General features: G+C 30.7%; 2 protein-coding genes across 6 annotated transcripts in view; one reads left to right on the top strand and one right to left on the bottom strand.

The window, feature by feature from the left end:
• LOC113397704 (YY1-associated factor 2) overlaps positions 1-21,312 on the bottom strand; it is a 318,077-nt gene that overhangs the window by 41,074 nt on the left and 255,691 nt on the right. The window lies entirely within an intron of this gene.
• Mctp (Multiple C2 domain and transmembrane region protein) overlaps positions 1-21,312 on the top strand; it is a 177,896-nt gene that overhangs the window by 32,608 nt on the left and 123,976 nt on the right. For all 5 annotated transcript variants that reach the window (XR_003368844.2, XM_026636117.2, XM_026636116.2 and 2 more), the window contains exon 2: positions 17,928-18,065. Coding sequence is in view for 4 of the 5 variants with exons in the window: in XM_026636117.2 (XP_026491902.1) it covers positions 18,035-18,065 (31 nt within the window). In the remaining variant the exon portion in view is untranslated. The remainder of the gene's footprint in view (positions 1-17,927; positions 18,066-21,312) is intronic.

The following is a 21,312-nucleotide window of genomic DNA, read 5'->3' as shown; positions in this document are numbered from 1 at the left end:
CAATTAATTACTTTTATCTATAAATAATTTGATATATTCAGGCAATTTATGTCATAGTCAGGCGGACAGGCAAATGGGCCAAGTGATGGTTAGTGTCACTACTGCCCATAGACATTGGTACTGTAAAAAATATTAATCATTCCTCACATCACCTATTCGCTACTAATCTTATGAACTAAGATGTTATGTTCCTTGGTACCTGTAATTACACTGGCTCACTCGACCTTTAAGCCAGAATATAACAAGACAAGTCGGTTGAACTTCTAGTCTGTCTAGACGCGCTTGCATAATACCAATATTTTTTGTAAGATAAAAATATTGATGGATGTCGCATGTAATTTGCTTTGCTGAAGAATGTCACAATTTTGCGGACAATTTTGCAATGCGGACGTTACCTATTAATCAATTATCGAATGCTTGTATTGCTCTGACAAACATTTGCTAGTGCTAGTATTTTGCACATGGTACGTCAAATTCTTGCAAGTAACTGCTTGTATCACATATATGGGATAAATGCCATGCCTAGAACTGTCTATCTATTTTATTGGCATATGAGTATCATGACTTAACAACTTGAAGTTCCCATTGTTAGTATATAATAAACATTGTGTACTTTTTTCTGATCATGTTACATATAGCAGTAATTTATTTACTATATGTTAAGTAGGTAGTACCCCACGGGGACAATTGTATAAAATTTAAATAACTCACTATTACTTCACTGGGTACGTTGGGAATTGAACTTCAATTGTTTTATTAAATCCTTTCAATTGCTATCGTTCAATCAATCGCTTTGTAATACAAGAGTATTTAAAAATGTATATAATATATCTCTCATTATAATAAAAACAAAACGTATACGGAGTGAACTCACCGATAATTAAAGTCACAGCACATTTGACGTATTAAAAAAAATCCCAGAAGTGCGATGTAATAAATAATTAATATTTAAAATCACAGCACTTTTGAATTATAAAAAAGACGTGTGGTATTTGACCTTTAGCGTTTTAATATTATCGCATTCAATGATGTGGAGCAGATCGATACAGCCAGATTACGTAACTGGTCTGTGATAATGACACGATTTATCCAGTGATTGGGGTTAATGGGCCTTAAAGAGGAAATCTTGAAACTTTAACGATGAAATTGTGAACATCCTATTTCCCGCTCCAATTAGCGTAAAGCGTGTTAGGATTGAGTATCACAATAGACAAGGGCTTTGTATCGAACCTGCGATGATGACACTCCGGCGGTTATACATATATACGTATGTCGTCGAGTCAGACGTCGAGACCCTTAATGTTTTATAAGATTATATAGAAGACTGTTGATGTTGATAGTTGATGCCCGTGGTATGTGTGTGAGTTGTTTTTTTTTTATTAAAATCATTTTTATATTGTATGTAGTCATCTGTTATTTTTTAAGTTTGCACACTGTGATTGCGTCCGTTCACGTAACGTACTAATTGGCCACGATCCTCTATACGGTTGAAAGATTTATCCAAATATTTCTAGCGGACTCGTTTTAAGCGTTGAAATTGAAAAACAAATATCAGTTTATTTTTCACAATGTTTATTTTCATTTTATGTTTTTTTGAAGAATAAATATAGTTTTATTTATTATTAGTCTCTTGGTATCTGTTCACTGTTTTTTTTTATTAATTATTATAGTTATAAGTATTTATTGTGATTCTGTTGGACATTTTGAAAGATTTTTTTATTGAGGGCGATGATAAATAGATTTTACAATTGCATATCTTTAAATGTGTCTTTATATGTAACAAGTGTTACGGGACCTTTTTATTAAGAATTGTTACGCCATCATATGCTTATATTGTAGTCTTTATTTATTTGTAATTAACTTTTATAAGCTTTTCTGTTGAGATAATTAAGATAGATTTGTACAGCAAAAATGATAAAAAAGACAAAGATTTTATTCATAATATAACTACAGTGAAAATCTTCTACCGGCGCCTCTATTTACGGTTTATTGCCAGGTTTATTCAATTATTAGGCAGGTATTTATAAAAATAACAGTATTCCATTGTAGTCGTAGTTGTTTTTTTTTTAATTAAACGATCTGATTTATACCGTAGCCTAGGGATGAATTTCAAACGGGTTGAACAAAAAGGTATAATAAAAAATAACAACTCGAAATAATTAGAATAAAGTTTCAACTTTATTTATATTAATAACAGTATTGTTTTTCTTTTAATAAATTAAAATTATTGTATCAAGTTTTTATTTTATCATACCAGTTCTTTTGTATCCAACGTTCTCGTAAAAATTCTGATTCTTTTGGAGACAGCCTTGTAATTTTAGCCGGCCAGCCATTACTGTTGCTGACGGTCACAGCTAAAAACCAACGGCGAGGTTGTTTAGTTTCAAGTCGTTGATGAGTTAATTACGTCACGTTACTTTGAAAGACAAACTTTAATCACAGTATGTATTATTTTTGTAATATAACTATAAGATTCAACATGTTTTTTTATGAAAGCAGTGTTAGAATAGAAAATATATCGAGGAGAATTTGGATATTATACGTTTTGGTGACGTAAACGTACAATATATATAATTTAAATCGGGTAGACAGACTGATATATTGGCAACCTGATAATAATTAGTCACTAATTGCTCGAAAAACCAACGGCCGATGGGGCCGACGAGTTCTCGACAGGCAACCATGGACCAGAAGACGCAGCGTGGGTAGGCCCCCCCAAGGTGGTCCGACGCCCTGGTGAAGGTCGCGGGAAGCCGCTGGTTGCGGGCTGTACAAGACCAGTAGTTCTGGCGATCTTTGGGGGTGGCCTATGTCCAGCGGTGGACGTCCTTCGGCTGAGAGATGAGATGATAAATGAAAAGAAAGTATTTTAGTTTTATTACGATACGAATAAGACCGTGTGAACAGCAAGAGAGAAAATGAGACAGTGTAAAGTAGATTTATATAACTACCATCGTCATTTGCTTGATCTCTTGCAGATTTTTGTGATTTTTTGCTTGTCTTTGGCAGATTTTTGTGACCCGATGCCTACCATACAGTACCGTGCATATAAATGCTTACGTTAATACTTTGGTTTTTGGCCACAATATATACAGGTGGTCGAGTCGCCGATGGTTTTGTTGAATGCACTGACTACAGAAAATGTTGTTAGTTGTGAATTATAAACTCAAATTAAGCACGTGAAAATTCAGTACTGTTTGCCTGGGTTTGAACCTGCAATCATCGGTTAAGATGTACGCATTCTAACCACTGGGCCATCTTGGCTTTTGTAAAAATCAATACCAATTATATGAGAGAAATAAATATTAGAAATATTTAATATCAACTTGTTGAAAACGAAACGATATTTAATCCCGAAAGCAACCGTTCCATTGAAACTAAAGTGGTAAACCCAAAAGTTTAGTATTTACCTGAAAATACGAAGCATTTGAACGGATTACCATGACGCGTATACGTTAAGTCGGGTTAATTGAACGAACTTGTGCTTGTAATTACCTTAAGCAGAGTGCGGACCGCTGCTAATTGTAATTACTATTGTAAATTGTTTTTATTCAAGCTAATTTCCAAGGAAGCAAAAATTAAAGTGTACTTTATACAAGGTCACGCACAAGTATTTCTGAGTCATATAAATAAAAATGACTTCAAAAACGGGACTAAATGTTTGCTTCAAATAAAAACATTTTTCATTACCAAACAAATTGAGATAAGACTACATTTCAGATAAGACCTTGGAGTTGTACTGAATAAAAAATAATTATAAAAATCCTTTCATAAACAAAAAGGGTTACAAGACATACATACATAGATAAAAAATATATAATATTTCAAAACGAAAGCTAAATGCTAGTATAAAAAGGTCTTACAGCTTCTACTATTACAATATGTAATAAATAAAAAATTGCGTGACATATAAAAAATGCTGTTTCCATACATTATGTATTTTTACACACAAATTAATAATTCTGTAGCTATGATCGATATTTCTAAGCAGGTGGCATGTTGATTCGACTGCCTGCCTGAAATACATAAATTAAAATATATAAACATAGGAGATACATCAAAAGGCTCGTTCAGGTCGTATTCAGGAGTACAGTGTGCATAGTTATGTTGATAGAAACGAGATGTATATTGACTTATAACATAATCAGTGAGTTTAATCTATGAGTTTTTTAAACACCATATCATACAGTGCAAATAAAATTGTAAATATCATTAGATTATGAATCTTTCTCGCGAGATTGTAAACTGTGGATACATTGTGAACGGATTCTAACAATAAAACGTATGAAATGTCGATAGTTCGTTACCCTTTTATTACGAGTAGGTTAGGTTACACTTCGATAAATTATAATTTACCAAAATTGTAAGCAGTTAATAGAAATAAACTAAAATCGTAAGTAGCTTATTAATAGATATGTCCTTATATATGTTAGAGAATAAATATAAAAAAAACGCCCTTTACAAGTACAATAAAGTAAAATAAAATAAAATATTGCAATTAAAAAAAGAGACTGGTGCTCTAAATACATTCTTTTTAGTACGATAATTTTGTTTTGTGTATTTAAAATTAAAATCAATGTCGGCGAAATTATTTCACAAATAAGATTGTTATAAATAAAGAACGTCATTTTCTACTTCCTGTGTTTAAAAGGTATAAGAAATTTATGCGAAGGATTGGATTTTAATTTAAAAGTCGTTTAGTAAGAAAATGTTTGTAATATGTATGTATAATAAATACTTGATATTGAAAGCAAAAATAATGATATGTACAAATGTGTATAAACTTATATAATAATATTATACAAGTTTATAAAATAGTTACTTTAATAATATAAAAAAAAAACGATTTCGTGGGACTTTCGGTTGGAACGAAGTTGCTTTTGCTAAATTATATTACGCACTAGCTGTTAACCGCGGCTTTGATCGCGTAGAATATGAATATATTTACAAAGCAACTTAAAATATTACGTTAGTGTAAGACCTCTTTGTATACCATATCGGTGTGTATTTCAGCCCTTAGGGTAGAATATCTAGAAACGCTTAAATACGAATCAACTCATTTTTAATCGGTAGCCAAAAAATCAAATTTCATGCTTCTAACTTCAAAACGACGGACTTCCAGACTAACCTGTATATAAAATGTCAACCCCTACTTTTTCTCTTTAGCCGTAAAATATCAAGAAACGCTTAAATACGTAGCCCATAAATAAAGTTTCATGCTTCTAACTTCAAAAATGACGGACTTCTATACAAACTTTCAACCCTTATTTCACTCCCGTAGGGGTATAATATGCAGAAACACTTAAATAAGTACTCTCTATATATAGCTCTCTATATATAATATAACTCCTTTTTAATCAGTATCCCAAAAATAAAGATTCATATTTTTAAACTAAAACAATTACGGACTTCCATAAAAACATTCATCCCTTATTTCACCCCTTCAGAGGTAGAATATCAAAAAATGGTTAAAAACGTATTTACTCATTTTTAATCAGTGTCACAAAAATAAAGCTTCACGTTTCTAACTTAAAAAATGATTGACTGTCATAACAACTTTCAAAGCTTATTTTAACCCCTCAGAAGTAGAATATCAAAAAACACTCAAATACGTATTTAACCAATTTTTAATCAGTATTCCAAAAATAAAGTTTCATATTTTTAACTTAAGTTACTTTCGCTTTAATTTAAGTTACTTACGTTACTTTCGCATTTATAATATTAGTATGGATTTAACAACAGACACGATGAAATAAATCAAAAATGTTCGAGAATAATTAAATGGCAAGAAATAAATTTGTTACTAAAATCATGTGTGAATTAAAACAATAACAAAAAATAAGTTTGAATAATGTTACAGTAGAAAGAGACAGAGGGAAAGAGAAAGAGATGGAATGGTAGTGACGATGTCTGACAGTTCACTCTACTGTAAGCCGCGTAAAAGTAGGTTGTTCCAAATATGCGCAGAATGTTACGCGTATTACAGATATTTTTACAGAGGGGTTAGACTTAATGTGCTTTCGACTTTCCTCAATATCATTTTCAATAGGTACGTCAAGTGTAGATCACGTGTTAAATTGAATACATAACTTTATAATTCCATACATTTTGGCTATCGACAATCGCCATGACTATTCTGATCCGCTGGTTAAACACGAATGAATAATGCGCCATTTGTTTACACTTTTGGTGAACTAACTGGAATTTATACCCTATATATTAATGTTACCTATAAAATATATAATTATATAGGCAAAGAAAACAACAATTCAGTTACCCTTTCTCTTCTGTTTGTCAAACTTTTTTCGTTTTTTAGTTTCATATCACTTTTTTATCACTGACAGATGTTTGGGAGTAGAAAAAATATCTTCAATTCTGCTTTTATTATATTATTTCGAAAACTGCACGAATACTAGTAATATAAAAAAGACAATAAAAACAAATGCAATTGTAGGACAATTAACATTAACGATTTTTATATACGCCCAAAGGGCGTGGGAATACTACCCCTTAAGAGTAGCACTTCTGATGCATGTCCACAAGGTGATAGTGGAATATTTACCATACTGATGTTCTAAAAAGGTTTAATGCAAAGTCTGTGTTCTATTTAATAATCGAATACTATTATCCTAAAGAGAAATGTGTGTATAGACAACGGGGTATCATTTATATGAGTGAAATACATGGTTTGTTTTAATAGGGTTCTTTATAAATACGGTCTTCAAGATAAAATTGGATCCGTACATTCAGAGAGACGTCGTGATTGAGTGGAATAGATTATATAACCAAACCGTGTCGTGAATTATAGCTAGCTAGTTTATATACTAGTTATTTCTCCTGGCTTCAAACGGGTACAAGTCCTTCTTGTATTTTTGTACAATATATCTATAAAACGGGGCGCAGTTACTTTGGTTGTTGATTTGGATAATTAAGAAATCGAGTAGTTGGCAATAATGTTTGATGGCTGATTTACTTTTAAGAGCGGGTCACCCCGAATGGAGTTGTAAGTGTCATGGCAACGCGAGTCGTTATGTTTTGACAAGCGACTAGAATGCGATGGTTGCTTGCAAATCCATTTGCTCTTAATCGAGATGAATTGTTTTAATCTTTTGATATTATTGTGGTGTACGATTGTTTAATCAATCAGTACAGTGGTTAGACGATATTAAATACGTTTTATTTTGTGAACATCTCCATTGCACACCCCCCCCCTCCCTTGTCTTCCAAATGTCGGATCAATCCCCGAACCCAATGGTTCGGCATCCTGCTCCTCCGACATATATGTATATGAGTTTTGTGAAGTTGAAATGCATGTAATTTGCATGAATCTCTTCCTTTGAGTCACTCTGTTTATTGATGAAACATTGGAATCCGTTGTCTAGTTTAAAAGATCTAAGCGTACAGACGGTGTTAAGTGACTTTGTTTTATGTAACAGGTAGAGATGAGGATAAGTGTCTCAATATTTTATAGACACGGAACTATTTACTTAACGCTTTATTGTATATAATATATAACAAACGCCTCGTTGAACGAATGGCCTGTGTTTATGTTACGCTTGTACCGCTCGAAAAATAAAACTAGACACTTCAAAATTTATTGAGTCTTAAGAAAATTCTAGAAATTCCTAGAATGTTCTTAAGACTATATTGAAGTTTTTAATCTCACACATATTCAAGATATACATATTATTATTGGTCGCCACGGTCTCTTAACATATAATTTCAACGTCTCGGGAGTCAGTTTCTTAGAAATGAAAATTGTATGAGTTTTCATTCCAAAGCTCATTCCATTAAGAAATATGCTATAAGAAATATCGTAGTTTTCTTTCTTGAATCAAATGGAAATTTCACATGCTGGATGAGGTTTGGTTTCTACAAATATAATAATGTGATTGCATTGGTAGGACTATTCTGTAACAAGAAACTCGAATCTCACCACAGAACACGAATGTGAAATGTCAGAATGTGATATATGACATTGACTATAATAATTTATAAGTTACAAATCAAAATGGCGTAATAAAGTCACTTGTCAACATTTCACGAGTGACAAACGAAGTGAATTCTTACAAATTCGTACTGCTGTGGTAAGTTTCCAGTTTCTTCTTACGGAATAGCTCTAGAGAAGCTTGAATATTTGTGATCTATAAACTCTTTAGTAAGGCTGCCAACGGAGCAAATATTATATCGCTGGGGCACTGAAATTATACAATAACAAATCTTTGTTTATAAAATAACAAAACGTATTAGAAAAAAAACTTAAAATAAATTATAGATGTTCATCACGTTTTTGATGGTTGATTAAATTTGAAGTGAACACTCCAGTAAATTAGGGAATTAATACAATCTCTATGCCATTTTTTAAAACTCGCAAAGTTTATTTTACACTTAAATTTTTACATCAAATATTACAAGACAGTTTTATAAACTGGATTTCTGTTGCCAATTATATGATCTTTCAACTTTTTAGGTACTGTTTAAATACCTAGTAGGTATGATAAAATCAAATCATTTCGAAATGAATTAAGAAATGTCAAATGTTTTCATGTAATGTGTTTATGATCAACGTTATTGAAACACTTTAATTTACACCACATACCTCCCCATAGACTTAATTCAGAACAGGACAAATAATTAAATTGTCTACTACAACGGGCGGTCTTATTACAAGCTAGCCACATCTTTCAGATGACTCAAGCGAATATATTTAAACACAGAGTTTGGGTATGGAATAATATGAATAAATAAATTTTAAATAAATATTTATACTCACGTAATAATCTATTGTACAATAGAAGATATAAAGTCTATATTTTTTGACGTTATTTTTGGTTAGGTTTTTAATTAAAAGGTTATATTCACGAATAATTAATCTAATACACATATAGAAGCTTCTAAGCAATGCAGTCTCGGGGCCTCTGTTTCCCAAGGTTTTAAACCAGAACATACTTTAATATTTTGTTACTAATACTATATATAACGTTACTTTTGAAGTAACGTATTGTAAAAAAAAAGTACATTAAAACAGCTAGTGTGGGCCCAGCAGGTCATCTCCTAAATAAATAATAAATTGCCGTTATAGATAATCCGAGGCTACTTAGAGCGACTAATAAAAGTCTTTGATATCACTCAGAAACTATACGAGTACTTTAATTCCACTCATAAGAGATTTTTATTACCACTCTGATGAATCTACCACCACAAATGTTTGATTACCGTAAAATAACTCAGATATAGTAAAATTCTTAAGTATTTGTCCTTGTGATAATTGATAAATAATAACTTGAGTTCACCTTGTAGTATATAATTTTCATGGTCTAATATTTTTAAATGAAAACATTACTTGGAAACAAATAAAGTTAATCGATTGATAAACAGATCAGTAGAAGGTAATAAGCTGTTTTATCTTTACCTATTTATAGATAGGTAAAAATATAAACATAAAAAGATAAAACAAAATTGCAATCAATTACTAAAGTATACAATTTCACCGAAATATAATAAAAAGAAAAGGCTAAAGGGTCAATTTTTTTTACAAGGGCTCTAAGGAAATCTGGGAAGTTAATTTAAACACAACTAATTACTTTGTAAGTATATGTAATTTGGATGACAGTAATGAGCTTACAGATTATATATTTTTTTATTATCAATTCATATCTCATTCGGGAAATATTGAAAAAAAATGTGCACGATATGTGTATTATGGGTAAAGTTTAGTTTGCTACTATATAAGCACTCTGTATATTTGATCTCTACAATGGTCTTTGAATTCTCTACTAAAGTTTCTAAATTAACTATTAAAGTTAACAGTAAGCCCATTGAGATTAGGCTTAAGTATTTGAGTTGCTTTTTTGTTGTTTTAAAATTTATGGAACATTTAATTGATGGATGTGGTTTTTTTAAAATTATAAATAATTAGTATTATTTAGAATAGCGTACACATCTCGTAGAACACATACATCTTAGGAAAACACAATCTTAGAAAAACAGTTATTTCACAATGAAAATAGTCTTTAAGTGTTTTTCTTGGGAAAGAGTTAATGAAGTGTTTTATTCGTTATGCTTAAGAGTCAGCTGATGGGTTATTTGAGTTTCAGTTAAATCGAGTCATTTGTACAGTTTAGGTGTAATAAACTACAATTTGTCATTTTGAAAAGTGAACCGGAACGCTGCAGACATTTTGTGATATAAATCAATAAAAAGGTTTTTAATACCAGTACAGATGGCACAAGTCGTAGCTGTAAATAACTAAGAGTTGCGCAATGCTAAACGCTCAACGTTCAATATACCACGTTCTTCAACGCAGTAAACCTTAAAACAGTGCCAGGAGACTGGCAGCTACAACCACATATTTGGTAGTGGAGGTGTAAGATCATCGGCTAGAGATGAGCGATTCATTGTAATAGAAATTTTGAGAAATCGCTACCTTACTGTATGACAGTGACATCCACAGATTGCAGGTCGCGTTAAAGTAGAAAGAAGTAAAACAATTTGAGTGATTTTTAATTTTATACTGTATACGAAACGCTTGAGCAAAAACGTGCAATTTTCGTGTGATATCAATTTCATTTTAATACAACTTAAATAATGTTTTGAAACTGAAAAAAAAAGCATTAAAGAGTTTATTAAGAATCAAAGGATACTTGAAACAATAGCTGTAAAAATCTTCGACTAAAAGCAAAAATCACGTTTGGTCAATATATATGGTGATATGTAAAAAAAAATGTATATAGAATTAGATTTTGTAGCACATATGCTTGTTTAAATATCAAAATAACATTCATATTCAAGGAACGACTATCTTAAAGAAAAGCCGAAGCGAGATTTTACCTTACTGTGATAAATCTTACCTTCCACATTCAGCATTCACAAAAGCTGTTATACCAATATCTGATAAGCCTTGATAAGTCGAACGAAATGCAAATCTCTTATCTCGTCGAGTTATATTGTTATCAAAATGTCAAAGCTTTAGACGATTGACACAATAAAATAAAACACTTGTATAATAAATAATAATGTTTATGTTATTTTATGGAATTGAAAGTTTTATGTTACAAAGAAAATTAGTTTTTGAAGTGAAACCTCTTTAGAATCGTGATTTGAAATTCCATCGAAAGAAAATGCTCCACATCAAAGACACAAAAAAATAATAATTTAATTATTTAGTTTCACTGTGTGTGAATTTTTACACACGTGTTCTTTTTATGAAATTATAATAATATTATGGATTTCCAAAATATTATTGGGCGATACATGACAAGTAAATAAGTTCGAGATAGCTTTATCTATCTATCTAGCTTTACTTTAAATATCAAAAGTGCTTGTAAAAGCCTACTTGAATAAAGTATATTTTGATTTGATTTGATATCTTTTATAGAACTCATTACGATGCTTAAAAATGGGAATCATTTACCTACGATATCATTTTAATATTTCGTATCAAAATATGTGACTTTAATAAGTTGTATAATTTTTTATACTTACTTGGATTGGGATTTGCGCCCGTCTGTGTAGCTACCACCGACTCATCAGATATTTTACCGTCAAATAGCAATACTTAGTATTATTGCGTTCCAGTTAAAAGGGTGAGTACAGAGGTACAGTGTGAGCCAGTGTAACCACAGGCCCAATGGCCATGTAAGGAATGTTTATTATTTATTAGAGAGCTTTTGTTTATGGTTGGTGGTGACCATTTCTCATCGGGTGGCCAATTAGCCCGTCCACTAGCTATACTATAAAAAATATTCCCTCAGACTTGGCGTAAAGATTTCTTAGCTTGAAATAGAGTATTATATTATATAGTATTAGGTTATATTTTATTTTATTTTAATTAGGACAACCAACAGTAGATACAATATCACATCCAAAATAAATAATAAAAAATTACATTTCAAAATTATCAAGGCAAAAGTTCTACTACTTACAGGTAGTCTCACCATGCATTGTCATATTACAGAATGTAATTATTGAAAATATAAATTAAACAGAAGCATAATAATTAAAACTAAGAAATATAATACATTAAACTATTATATAATAAATAATAATAAGATAAACCATATGATTAGAATTGAGCACAATAAAATTATTTATTTTTCGATTGAATTGAGGGCGACTATCGTGACATGTCATTATATAAATTATATAAACATTATATAAATTATTATCAGAAGAAATATTTTAAAAAAGATTAAGCCTTTATTTTCCTGCTGCAAAGTCGGTACGGGCACATAAATCTCTTCAATGGCAGTGATCATGCTTACGACATTCCACCATTAAATCGCATTTTGGAGATTTACTGATCGATTGAGGCAATCAGCTTAGAACTTCTATCAGCGTAGATCTGATCGCGTCATGAATTGTTTATTGATTCTTTAATGCACTTCGTTTCTTGAAGTCTCTTAGGAGAATACAAGTGAATATATTTACGCATACATATACACATTAATACAAATAGTATAGTCTCTCTTGAGATTAACTTATTTTTAAAAAATTCCGACATTTCAATGTTGTTACAGCTTTTGTTTCTACCATATGTAAATATGAGACGAACACAGTTGCTTGTCATTTTAGTATCAATTACAGCCTCGTTGATTTAGTCGCTAGGCAACAGATAGTCATGAGTTCGTATCTCAGGTCAGGCCCGTAAAGAGTTATTGTGTTTTTCTTGCGAAAATCTGTCACAGTCAGTGTCTAGATGTTGAAATTGTGTACATTTATCTGTGTCTCGAAAAGCACGTTAAGTCATTGGTCGTGGACCTGAATTATTTTCTTTCTTTGAGTGTATCGGATTTGCCATCCCATTAAATAAAGACTGGGAATAGAAAGTATACCTGTGTTTGATCACACACTTGCTTGCTATAATATATCCTACGTTACTACTAACTAGCCGGTCTCCCTTGAGCCGAAGCCGAATTCGGTTAGAGCGGCAAAATTTTATAACAATAATAATGAGACATATATTATGTATAAAAATGTATTTAAGGTTAATAAACTGCGTCACTGTTTTGAGCGATCACCATAGTTGGCACATTTTTTTGAATATCGAAGGTACTATATTTTTTAAGCTTGTCATTTTTATCGTCGTTGTAGCATTTCCCCTACCGTTCTACAGCAATGAAAATATTGGTGTACACACGTAGGACAATGTACGCCGTGTTTTGCTAGTATAATTTAAAACGAGAATACTTGTTGTTGTTCGTGTACTTTGCGTTCACGTATCGTTTTTTTATCGATCAAAACATCATACCATATGTCTAATGCGAAAAAAAAAAAAAACCTAGCAATGTAAAAAATTATCGATCTGTCATTAACAAAAAAACACTACTACTACAATAAATAATAGCTTAAAATCATAATGGTTTATTTATAAATTAAGATTAACTTGTTAGTCTTTCGAGTTATTAGTAGCCATTTGTCAAAATGGCTTCGATGCCGCAATTAAGGCAATTATTGCACGAAAAAAATATTTCGTAAAATAATCGTTATAGTGATAGAATCATGTACCAGTTTAATCTATTTCTACCGATATTAGGCTGCTCTTCAGTACAAGAATTAAAAAAAAAAAAAAACTTTATTCAAGCTGGCTTTTATACTTTTGAATCTTCATTTTGCTGGATCATATTCAATGTAGTTTTACATTGAATATGATTGTAAATTCTACTGAGAAGAAGAACCGATAAGAATCTCCGTATTTTTTAGAACATGGTAAATGTTTGAGCTTTTTTGGACTATTAATTCAAAACTTCATAATGGTTCAAACGGATTTTGTTTTGAAATGGTGACGGATTTTCGTGTTCAACGCTTTCCGGCACATTCTCGCCCTGCACATTTTACCTTGTTATGAAACGGGGCTCGTGTCAACGCATATTGTTCGCAACAATTACTTTTGTTGCAGTTTGTAAGGGCATATTCTGATGGAGAACAGATGGACGAGCACTATCAAAGGCAACCATCGCCGTTATGGTTATGAAATTACAAAAAAAAGAACCCTTATGAGTTTCCATCACCAGTTTCATCACATGTCTTAACTAGATTTATTGTTTATTAGATTTTATTATATAATAATGTTTTACTCGCGTATCGAGTTAAAAATATACATCCGAGAATCAATTTTCCCGCCATGACGAGTACCTGTCAATATTCATGTTACCAGATTAAAAATAGATTATTATAATGTTTAATAGACAAAGTGACAGATACTCGTCTGCTATGCACAGATATTAATAATTCATATAATATTTAATATCAAGTGTTACATTCTAATTGAGTCTCACACATGTTAGGGTATTTTCTCTTCCAAGATTGTGGTGGTTTTTACTTTGAAAATCAATGTGTAAGTATAACGATTATGAGTTTGAGTTTCATACTAATATTATAAAAAAGCTAGTTTTTTTCCAGTTTCACGCGAAAAGTACTGTTGTTATTCTATTGAAAATCAATTTCCTTGATATTTACTTAATAGTTATAGGTCAGGAGAAGTTTTAGGGGTCGATTATCAGGAGTTGGGCATAAACAAGTACCTTATGTCTTTTCTTGGAGCTTAAGCTTGCTGCATAGCAAATATCAACAAATTTAGTCCAGTGGTTTGGCCGTGAAAGATCAACAGATAGAAACATAATATAGATGTTAATATGTTGCATTGTTTTTCAGTTATAGCTTAATATCCTGACGCAGTCAGAGAGAAAATTGTCGCTGCTGGCACGTAGGAAGTCAGGACGTTTTTGTAATTTCATAAAGTTATATAAAACGGTGTTGAGATTAAATTAAATTGAGATTAAATTTTAGTTTTATGACTGACAATTATCCACATTTCTTTATTATTATGATATAAATCTAATTATTCTAAAGTATTGGTTATTGTTTTGTTGTTTTTAATAAAATCAAAATTATATGAATAATTTTGAAATACAATATTTTATACAAGATGGCGGACGGTGATTTGTGAGATCCTTGTCACAATACCTTGTTATCCCTTGTTCCTTCTATCTGTAATTAAAATGATAAAGAGATCATTTTACAATTCTTGGTATTGTGATTTAATTTAAAAATCAGCAGTATTTTTATAATTATCATTCGACTTCAATTTTTTTATACTAAAGTTAATAATATATTTATAATTGTATTTAGTGGGTTATTAGATTTATATTTTGAACACTGTGTTCTCCCTTTCTGTCATCATTGATTTGACATTGGAAAGAAGAAACAGCACTACTTATCAACTCGCCCACTAAACAGCATTTACAGCTAAAGTAGTTTTTGTTTAAAAACAATAAGCTAAAACCCTATATCGCATGCTTATCGCCGTAACGTGGAAATATAGCGTGTCTACATCGTGTTACACTTTCTGAAATAGTTCGTCACACGAATAATCGTAAACATCAAAAACAATCCCTATCCCCATGAGTTAAAGACACAATTTCGAATGTAATTAATACCAATTTACACGTGGGAATTCCATGATATGATAATTCCAATTGTGTTGTGTTATAAATATAACTAGATATGAAATTGTACAAAATAGTTTATCACACCGAAGTTGTTTTAAGATTATTATGGATATTTTTTAAATCATTGGAATTATTTATGTTATTAACTTATTTAATTATATAAAAAATCCTACGAATTGTTTAAAAAAGTAAGTGAGATTCTTTGGTAGAATTAATCTTTTCAATTGGTAACCTAAGTCATAATTTCTTCCCATACATTATATATACTCAATACGTTATATTATCAAATATACTTTAAAAGGCCAAAGTGCCAACTATGAAACATATAGTTTATTTGAATACTGGCCATTACAACCGCAATGCAATTTTTTTTTTATGGTTAAATAATTAACGAGACTACATTTGGTATTTGCGTCATATTTAATCATGTGTAATTAGTGGAATTTACATAAAGCATTCCTGAGAAATGTGACCCTTAAATTATGGTACAGAGAATAGTTAGGTAAATACATTTTGCCTTTAACGATGCCTTAGATTTCCATTAAATGTATTGCGTTTTCCTGCAGTAGTCCTGTGCTCAAATATTCTGATATAATTCTTTCTTTCAATTCAAAAATAGTTTTTAAGTCAATTTACATAAAGTACATTTTATATTTAATACGAAATGTCCAAGGTATAATTAGAATTAGAATATTCATTGTTATCTTGCTGGTTAATATGGGTCTTGTTTTTTGTAATAAAGAGTATGTTATTATATCAGAATCTGAATATTCTGAATATGATCATTAATATGATACTACATCTGTAATTAGTTCACAATATTATATACATTTCTCGATTGACTGTTTCGTATTCTAGTGGCTAGCATAAGAATATAGTCCGGTATATGTCCAGGTTCTGGTTTGAAGGTCTGGCTCCGATACCCTGGAAGCGCCAATAAAAAAAAATTAGGTTTTCTAGCCGAGAAAATACTGGGAGTTAGCAGAGTTTAGCTGTGTTAAAATTCCTCAGACAGCACTTAAAGCTTTTGGTTCCTGCGCCTGAAAGAAAGAAATGAGAATGAGAGAGTTGAAAACTTTTTCCAATCGTGTTGGAATCGCCAGCGCATCGGATTATGGAAGAGAGGAAATAGACGTAATATTTTCTGCTCAGATGGTTAGACTTCCTTCCGATAGTTAGTTACACTACACTTTTTATCAGTTATCAGTGTTCGTTCAAACAATATGAAACAAAACCACAATTTTACAAGTCCTATTTTTATGGATATGTATGCGTGTGTCGTTGCCATAACGGCAGAGTTGATTTAAATGGAAAAATATTGAGACTAATTTAACTTAGGCAAACAGGCTTTTATTTTGGGTATTCTCCAATTTCTTTTTGAAGCCCACTTCATATTGTATAACTGCACGCAATTCGACCATTTAGAGTTATTTCCTAGTCTAGACGTCGCCAGTACGCATTTTATATGACGGCATATCAATTTTATTAAAGTTATCATTTTATTACAATTATTAACACATGATGAATACTAAAGGATTTTTACACACACATACATTAATACTGACAGAATCCTCACACTTTTCCGAAATGAATCACAATTTCGTTTCTCCTACACCAGCTATCTGTAACCAATGAAGGTAATTAAAAGAGGTTTTATATATTTTTGAATTATTATTTTGATCTATTACTACTATTACTCCAAGGTCCTAAGTTACAATTGCAAATGGTATTAAGATCAAGTTTGAAATGGGAGATGAATATTCGTGACGATTATTGAACTAAAAAATTATCGTATTGATATTTTCGATTACGATAATCATTTTTTATTGATTGATGAATGATCAATGGATATACAAAATACTCATCTACTTTAGAGACTCATCAAATTCTATGTTAATAATAAAATGTATTTGGCATGTTAACAGTGATACGGTCGTCTGCCTAGCTGACTTTCTCGTTTCGATACAAAAAAAATAGCTACATTCCCCTATGTATTTTATTAAATTGTAATATTTCAGGAATGTGCCAAGTCAGTAAAACGTAGTAAATCGTCTATGGGAAAATCTTGATATATTTGTTTAGTTACTTGTATCTAGGTATTATATTTTGCAATTAACCAAAAAGCTATTTATAAACAGAATGTGTGCTGAATACCATTGATAATAAAGGCTACTATTGATAATGATAAACCGAGACAATTTTTTATATATCTTTCACAGTAAAATTACGACTCAAACGTTATGCAATTCATTATTTAATATATTTACTTAATATTTTCTTGTTTAGTGCACTTCTTAATTTCTCTAGTAATAAATCGCCCCCGTCTGAAGCCAGGGCGCGTGCGCAGTACGAATATGTTTTATAACAGCAAAAAGAGAAGCTATTAATAAGTTTTACTAGATTTATTCTTCATTTCAAAGTTCAAACGATTGGTGGATCATATGATTATATTTTTATGCGTCTTTTTTCTCTTTCCAGTACCAGGAAACACTTAGTCGGTCTCTGTCACACGTGATTTGGTCTGCTTGCTGTCCTCGATGATTGTGTGCGTCCGTTGTGACAGCTGACACGAGCTGAATGACGTCATGTCGAGCAAGAAACACTCGCCGCAAGCTAGTGAGTATGGAGTTTAATGTATAGCATTACTGTCCTTTTCTCTCGTGTAATACCATGACATCTACTATCTCTTTTTCGACGACATTTCTTTTAAGTAATTATATTAATGAAACCATAAAATTAAGTTTAATTAATATTGTATACATACATACATAAAGAGCCTGTAAATTTCCCTCTGCTGGGCTAAGGCCTTCTCTCCCTTTGAGAAGGTATGGAGCATATTCCACCACGCTACTCCAATGCGGGTTGGTGGAATACACATGTGGCAGAATTTCGTTGAAATTAGACACATGCAGGTTTCCTCACGATGTTTTCCTTCACCGCCGAGCACGAGATGAATTTTAAACACAAATTAAGCACATGAAAATTCAGTGGTACCTGCCTGGGTTTGAACCCGAAATCATCGGTTAAGATGCACGCGTTCTAATCACTGGGCCATCTCGGCTCTTAATATAATATTGTATGATTGTAATAAATTGAATGCGAAACAACATCTAAAATCGAATTTATTGATTTAAAATAGTTACACCGGGATATCGCATAAATATTGCGCGACTGAATTCGAATGTAAGTTGAGCAGATCCTTCGGAATTACCCGTATTACGATTTTAAGGGCAAAACTATTGGAATTTACCTTTCGAGAAGGATCAACATATTATTGGATAATTGCCTTTTATTAACTTTAAATCATTTATTTAAATATATATAATTAATTAATTTGATGAAAAGCGTGGAGTTTGTATTTGTTAAAATTTGATTGACGCGATATATATAGATAGATAAAGAAGGAATGCTATTTTATATTTCACTACCTTTACCTCTACCTATACGTACGTACCTATACCTACCTATTCTTATACAATCGTAGGAGGGGTAGGCATACCTGCTTAGTTGAACGGTTGGTACCTAATAAGACGTATTATATTAACACTCTTATGAATTACAAACAAATAAATAATACACATATGTTTTGTGTACATTATGTGCAGAAATTATAATTTTAATATTAACAAACCCACTCAGGTGATAATGCAATTAAATAGACGTTAAAACGTCGCGGATACAAGACTCAAAAATTGAATATTAAAACTAATTTTCAATTTTTCGCTTGCGATGTTAGTTTTATTGCAAAGTTTTATTAAGTAATTTAATGTTACTAATAAATCATGACATTATTAGATGAGTTATTAGAATAATAAATAATATTTATTTACTTTTATTTAGAAATAATATTGCAATATTATAAGTTCTTTTGGACGTAATTGAAAGTATAAGGGCAGAAAATTTTCATGTCTGGACGACGCTAAATTAAATATCTATTGTTAATAAACATAGAGCGTAAATAAATTAAGGTTTTCATTGAGTCTGTTATAAATAATTTACACTTACCTTTTTCTATTATAAAGTCTCATAAATATTTAAATTTTTTTTTAAAAATAAATGTATAATATTTTTGTGCGGAGATTAGGTGTAAAATAAAAGAGCTCATAAATGTATATATATTTGGTTGTACTACATAATATGAACTACTTGTATATTTTACTATAGTACATAAAAAAAAAACTTTGCTGCGTTTTCAATTAACAGTGATTTTTTCAAGGCATCGTTCCTCAACTAGTACTAGAGCTGTAAGAATTCTCTAGCGTAATAAGATTTCTTATAACTATAGTCCTTAAACTTAGTCAGGATTAACCATGACGTAGCCATGCGGGGCAATGCACATCATCACCTTTACCATTTTCTAACTAAAACAATTTTTTTTCGACGGCTAAGCAATATTTTACTATGATTAAGAATATGCTATCAAATGAATTCAAATATTTATCGTAAACAATTTCATACAATATCTTAAATAAACACATTATGTGTTGACACAAACGCTTGAATACATAGTGTATAATTGTTCACATATAATATACAACTGATTAGTCAATACAATGATATAAAAACATTTAAAAAAATTACAGGCTTACATTAAATAATTGCCTGTGGTTGAAACGAGTATTAAAATTATTGAGTCTCGTGTAATGCCAACCTAAGTTTGAAATGTTAAGAAGAACGTCTAAAGACATTTCGATTATAAAGCATTAAGTATAAAGAAGAAATGACAAATTACTTTTACATTCCAGGAAGGCTAATAGCCAATCAATTAAGCTTTGATCGGAAAATGCAAATATGGCAATATTTACACAACTCAAATGCGAATGATTGAAGCCATTTCAAGTCGCTCGAGTTCGTTTTAATTGATGATCGTTGAGACTTTAATAGCGTTTAATTGCTTTTGTTTTATTACAGGATAAAGTTACTTTTGATAGTAATTTATTTTTATATCTTAATTATTTATTATAATATATATAATAATAATTATAAGAATAAATAATTAAGAAATTTTGAAATAGTTTTTTTTATCGAATCCAAGTCATTCCTTCTTTATTCTTATAAGATATAAATAAATATTTATAATAGTATAATAGTTTATAATAAAAATATAATCATAAAACAAAATCATTGTATAATTAATTATAAAATTAGTGATAATGATAATTATACCATAAAATATATTATAAACCACGTCTGCTCTTCGGCTTTGTTATAAAAGGTAAAGAAACTTAATGATTTACTCATGTCTGTCTCTGAACAGAATACTTCTGATATTAAAGAAAATCGAAAAGTTGACGTAGAAGTTGACAAGGCATTGCTGCCATCTCACAAAACGAACAGATACATTTTAAAACAATGGCGATTCAATAATCGAAGTTTTATTAATAAACTAATAAATTTACATAATGATAAATACAATATTTCAATAAAAATAAAAATATTGGAAATTTAAAAATTATAGGGTGAGATAAAAAGTCAGGTACTCAAATCTACCTTAAATACTAACATATTTATATACAATTTTAAATTATAATATAATATTCTAAAGTAATTTATAAATGTATTCTCAAGAAAGTGTACGTGACGGGAAAAGTGTTACGATTTTAAGATTTATTTTATGTCAGGCAAAATAAGGTGTATTTCAGAAGAAACAGTAGAACTTGGTAATATGCCGGATAATTTACGAGCGCAAATGTGGGGGTGTTGCCGAACGAATAAAATCTGGCTACATTTGCATAATGTTTGAACTTGCTCATTTATAACCAGGAGATATGAATTAGCTAAAAGCACTTGGATCCTAATCAAACAATGAAAATTATGGTGATGATGATGATATTGATGTCTTCAGGAAGATTTCAGCCACAGC

This window comes from Vanessa tameamea, chromosome 23, assembly GCF_037043105.1.
Source record: "Vanessa tameamea isolate UH-Manoa-2023 chromosome 23, ilVanTame1 primary haplotype, whole genome shotgun sequence".
NCBI classification, from domain to species: domain Eukaryota; kingdom Metazoa; phylum Arthropoda; class Insecta; order Lepidoptera; family Nymphalidae; genus Vanessa; species Vanessa tameamea.
This window is presented reverse-complemented; position numbering and strand designations above follow the sequence as displayed.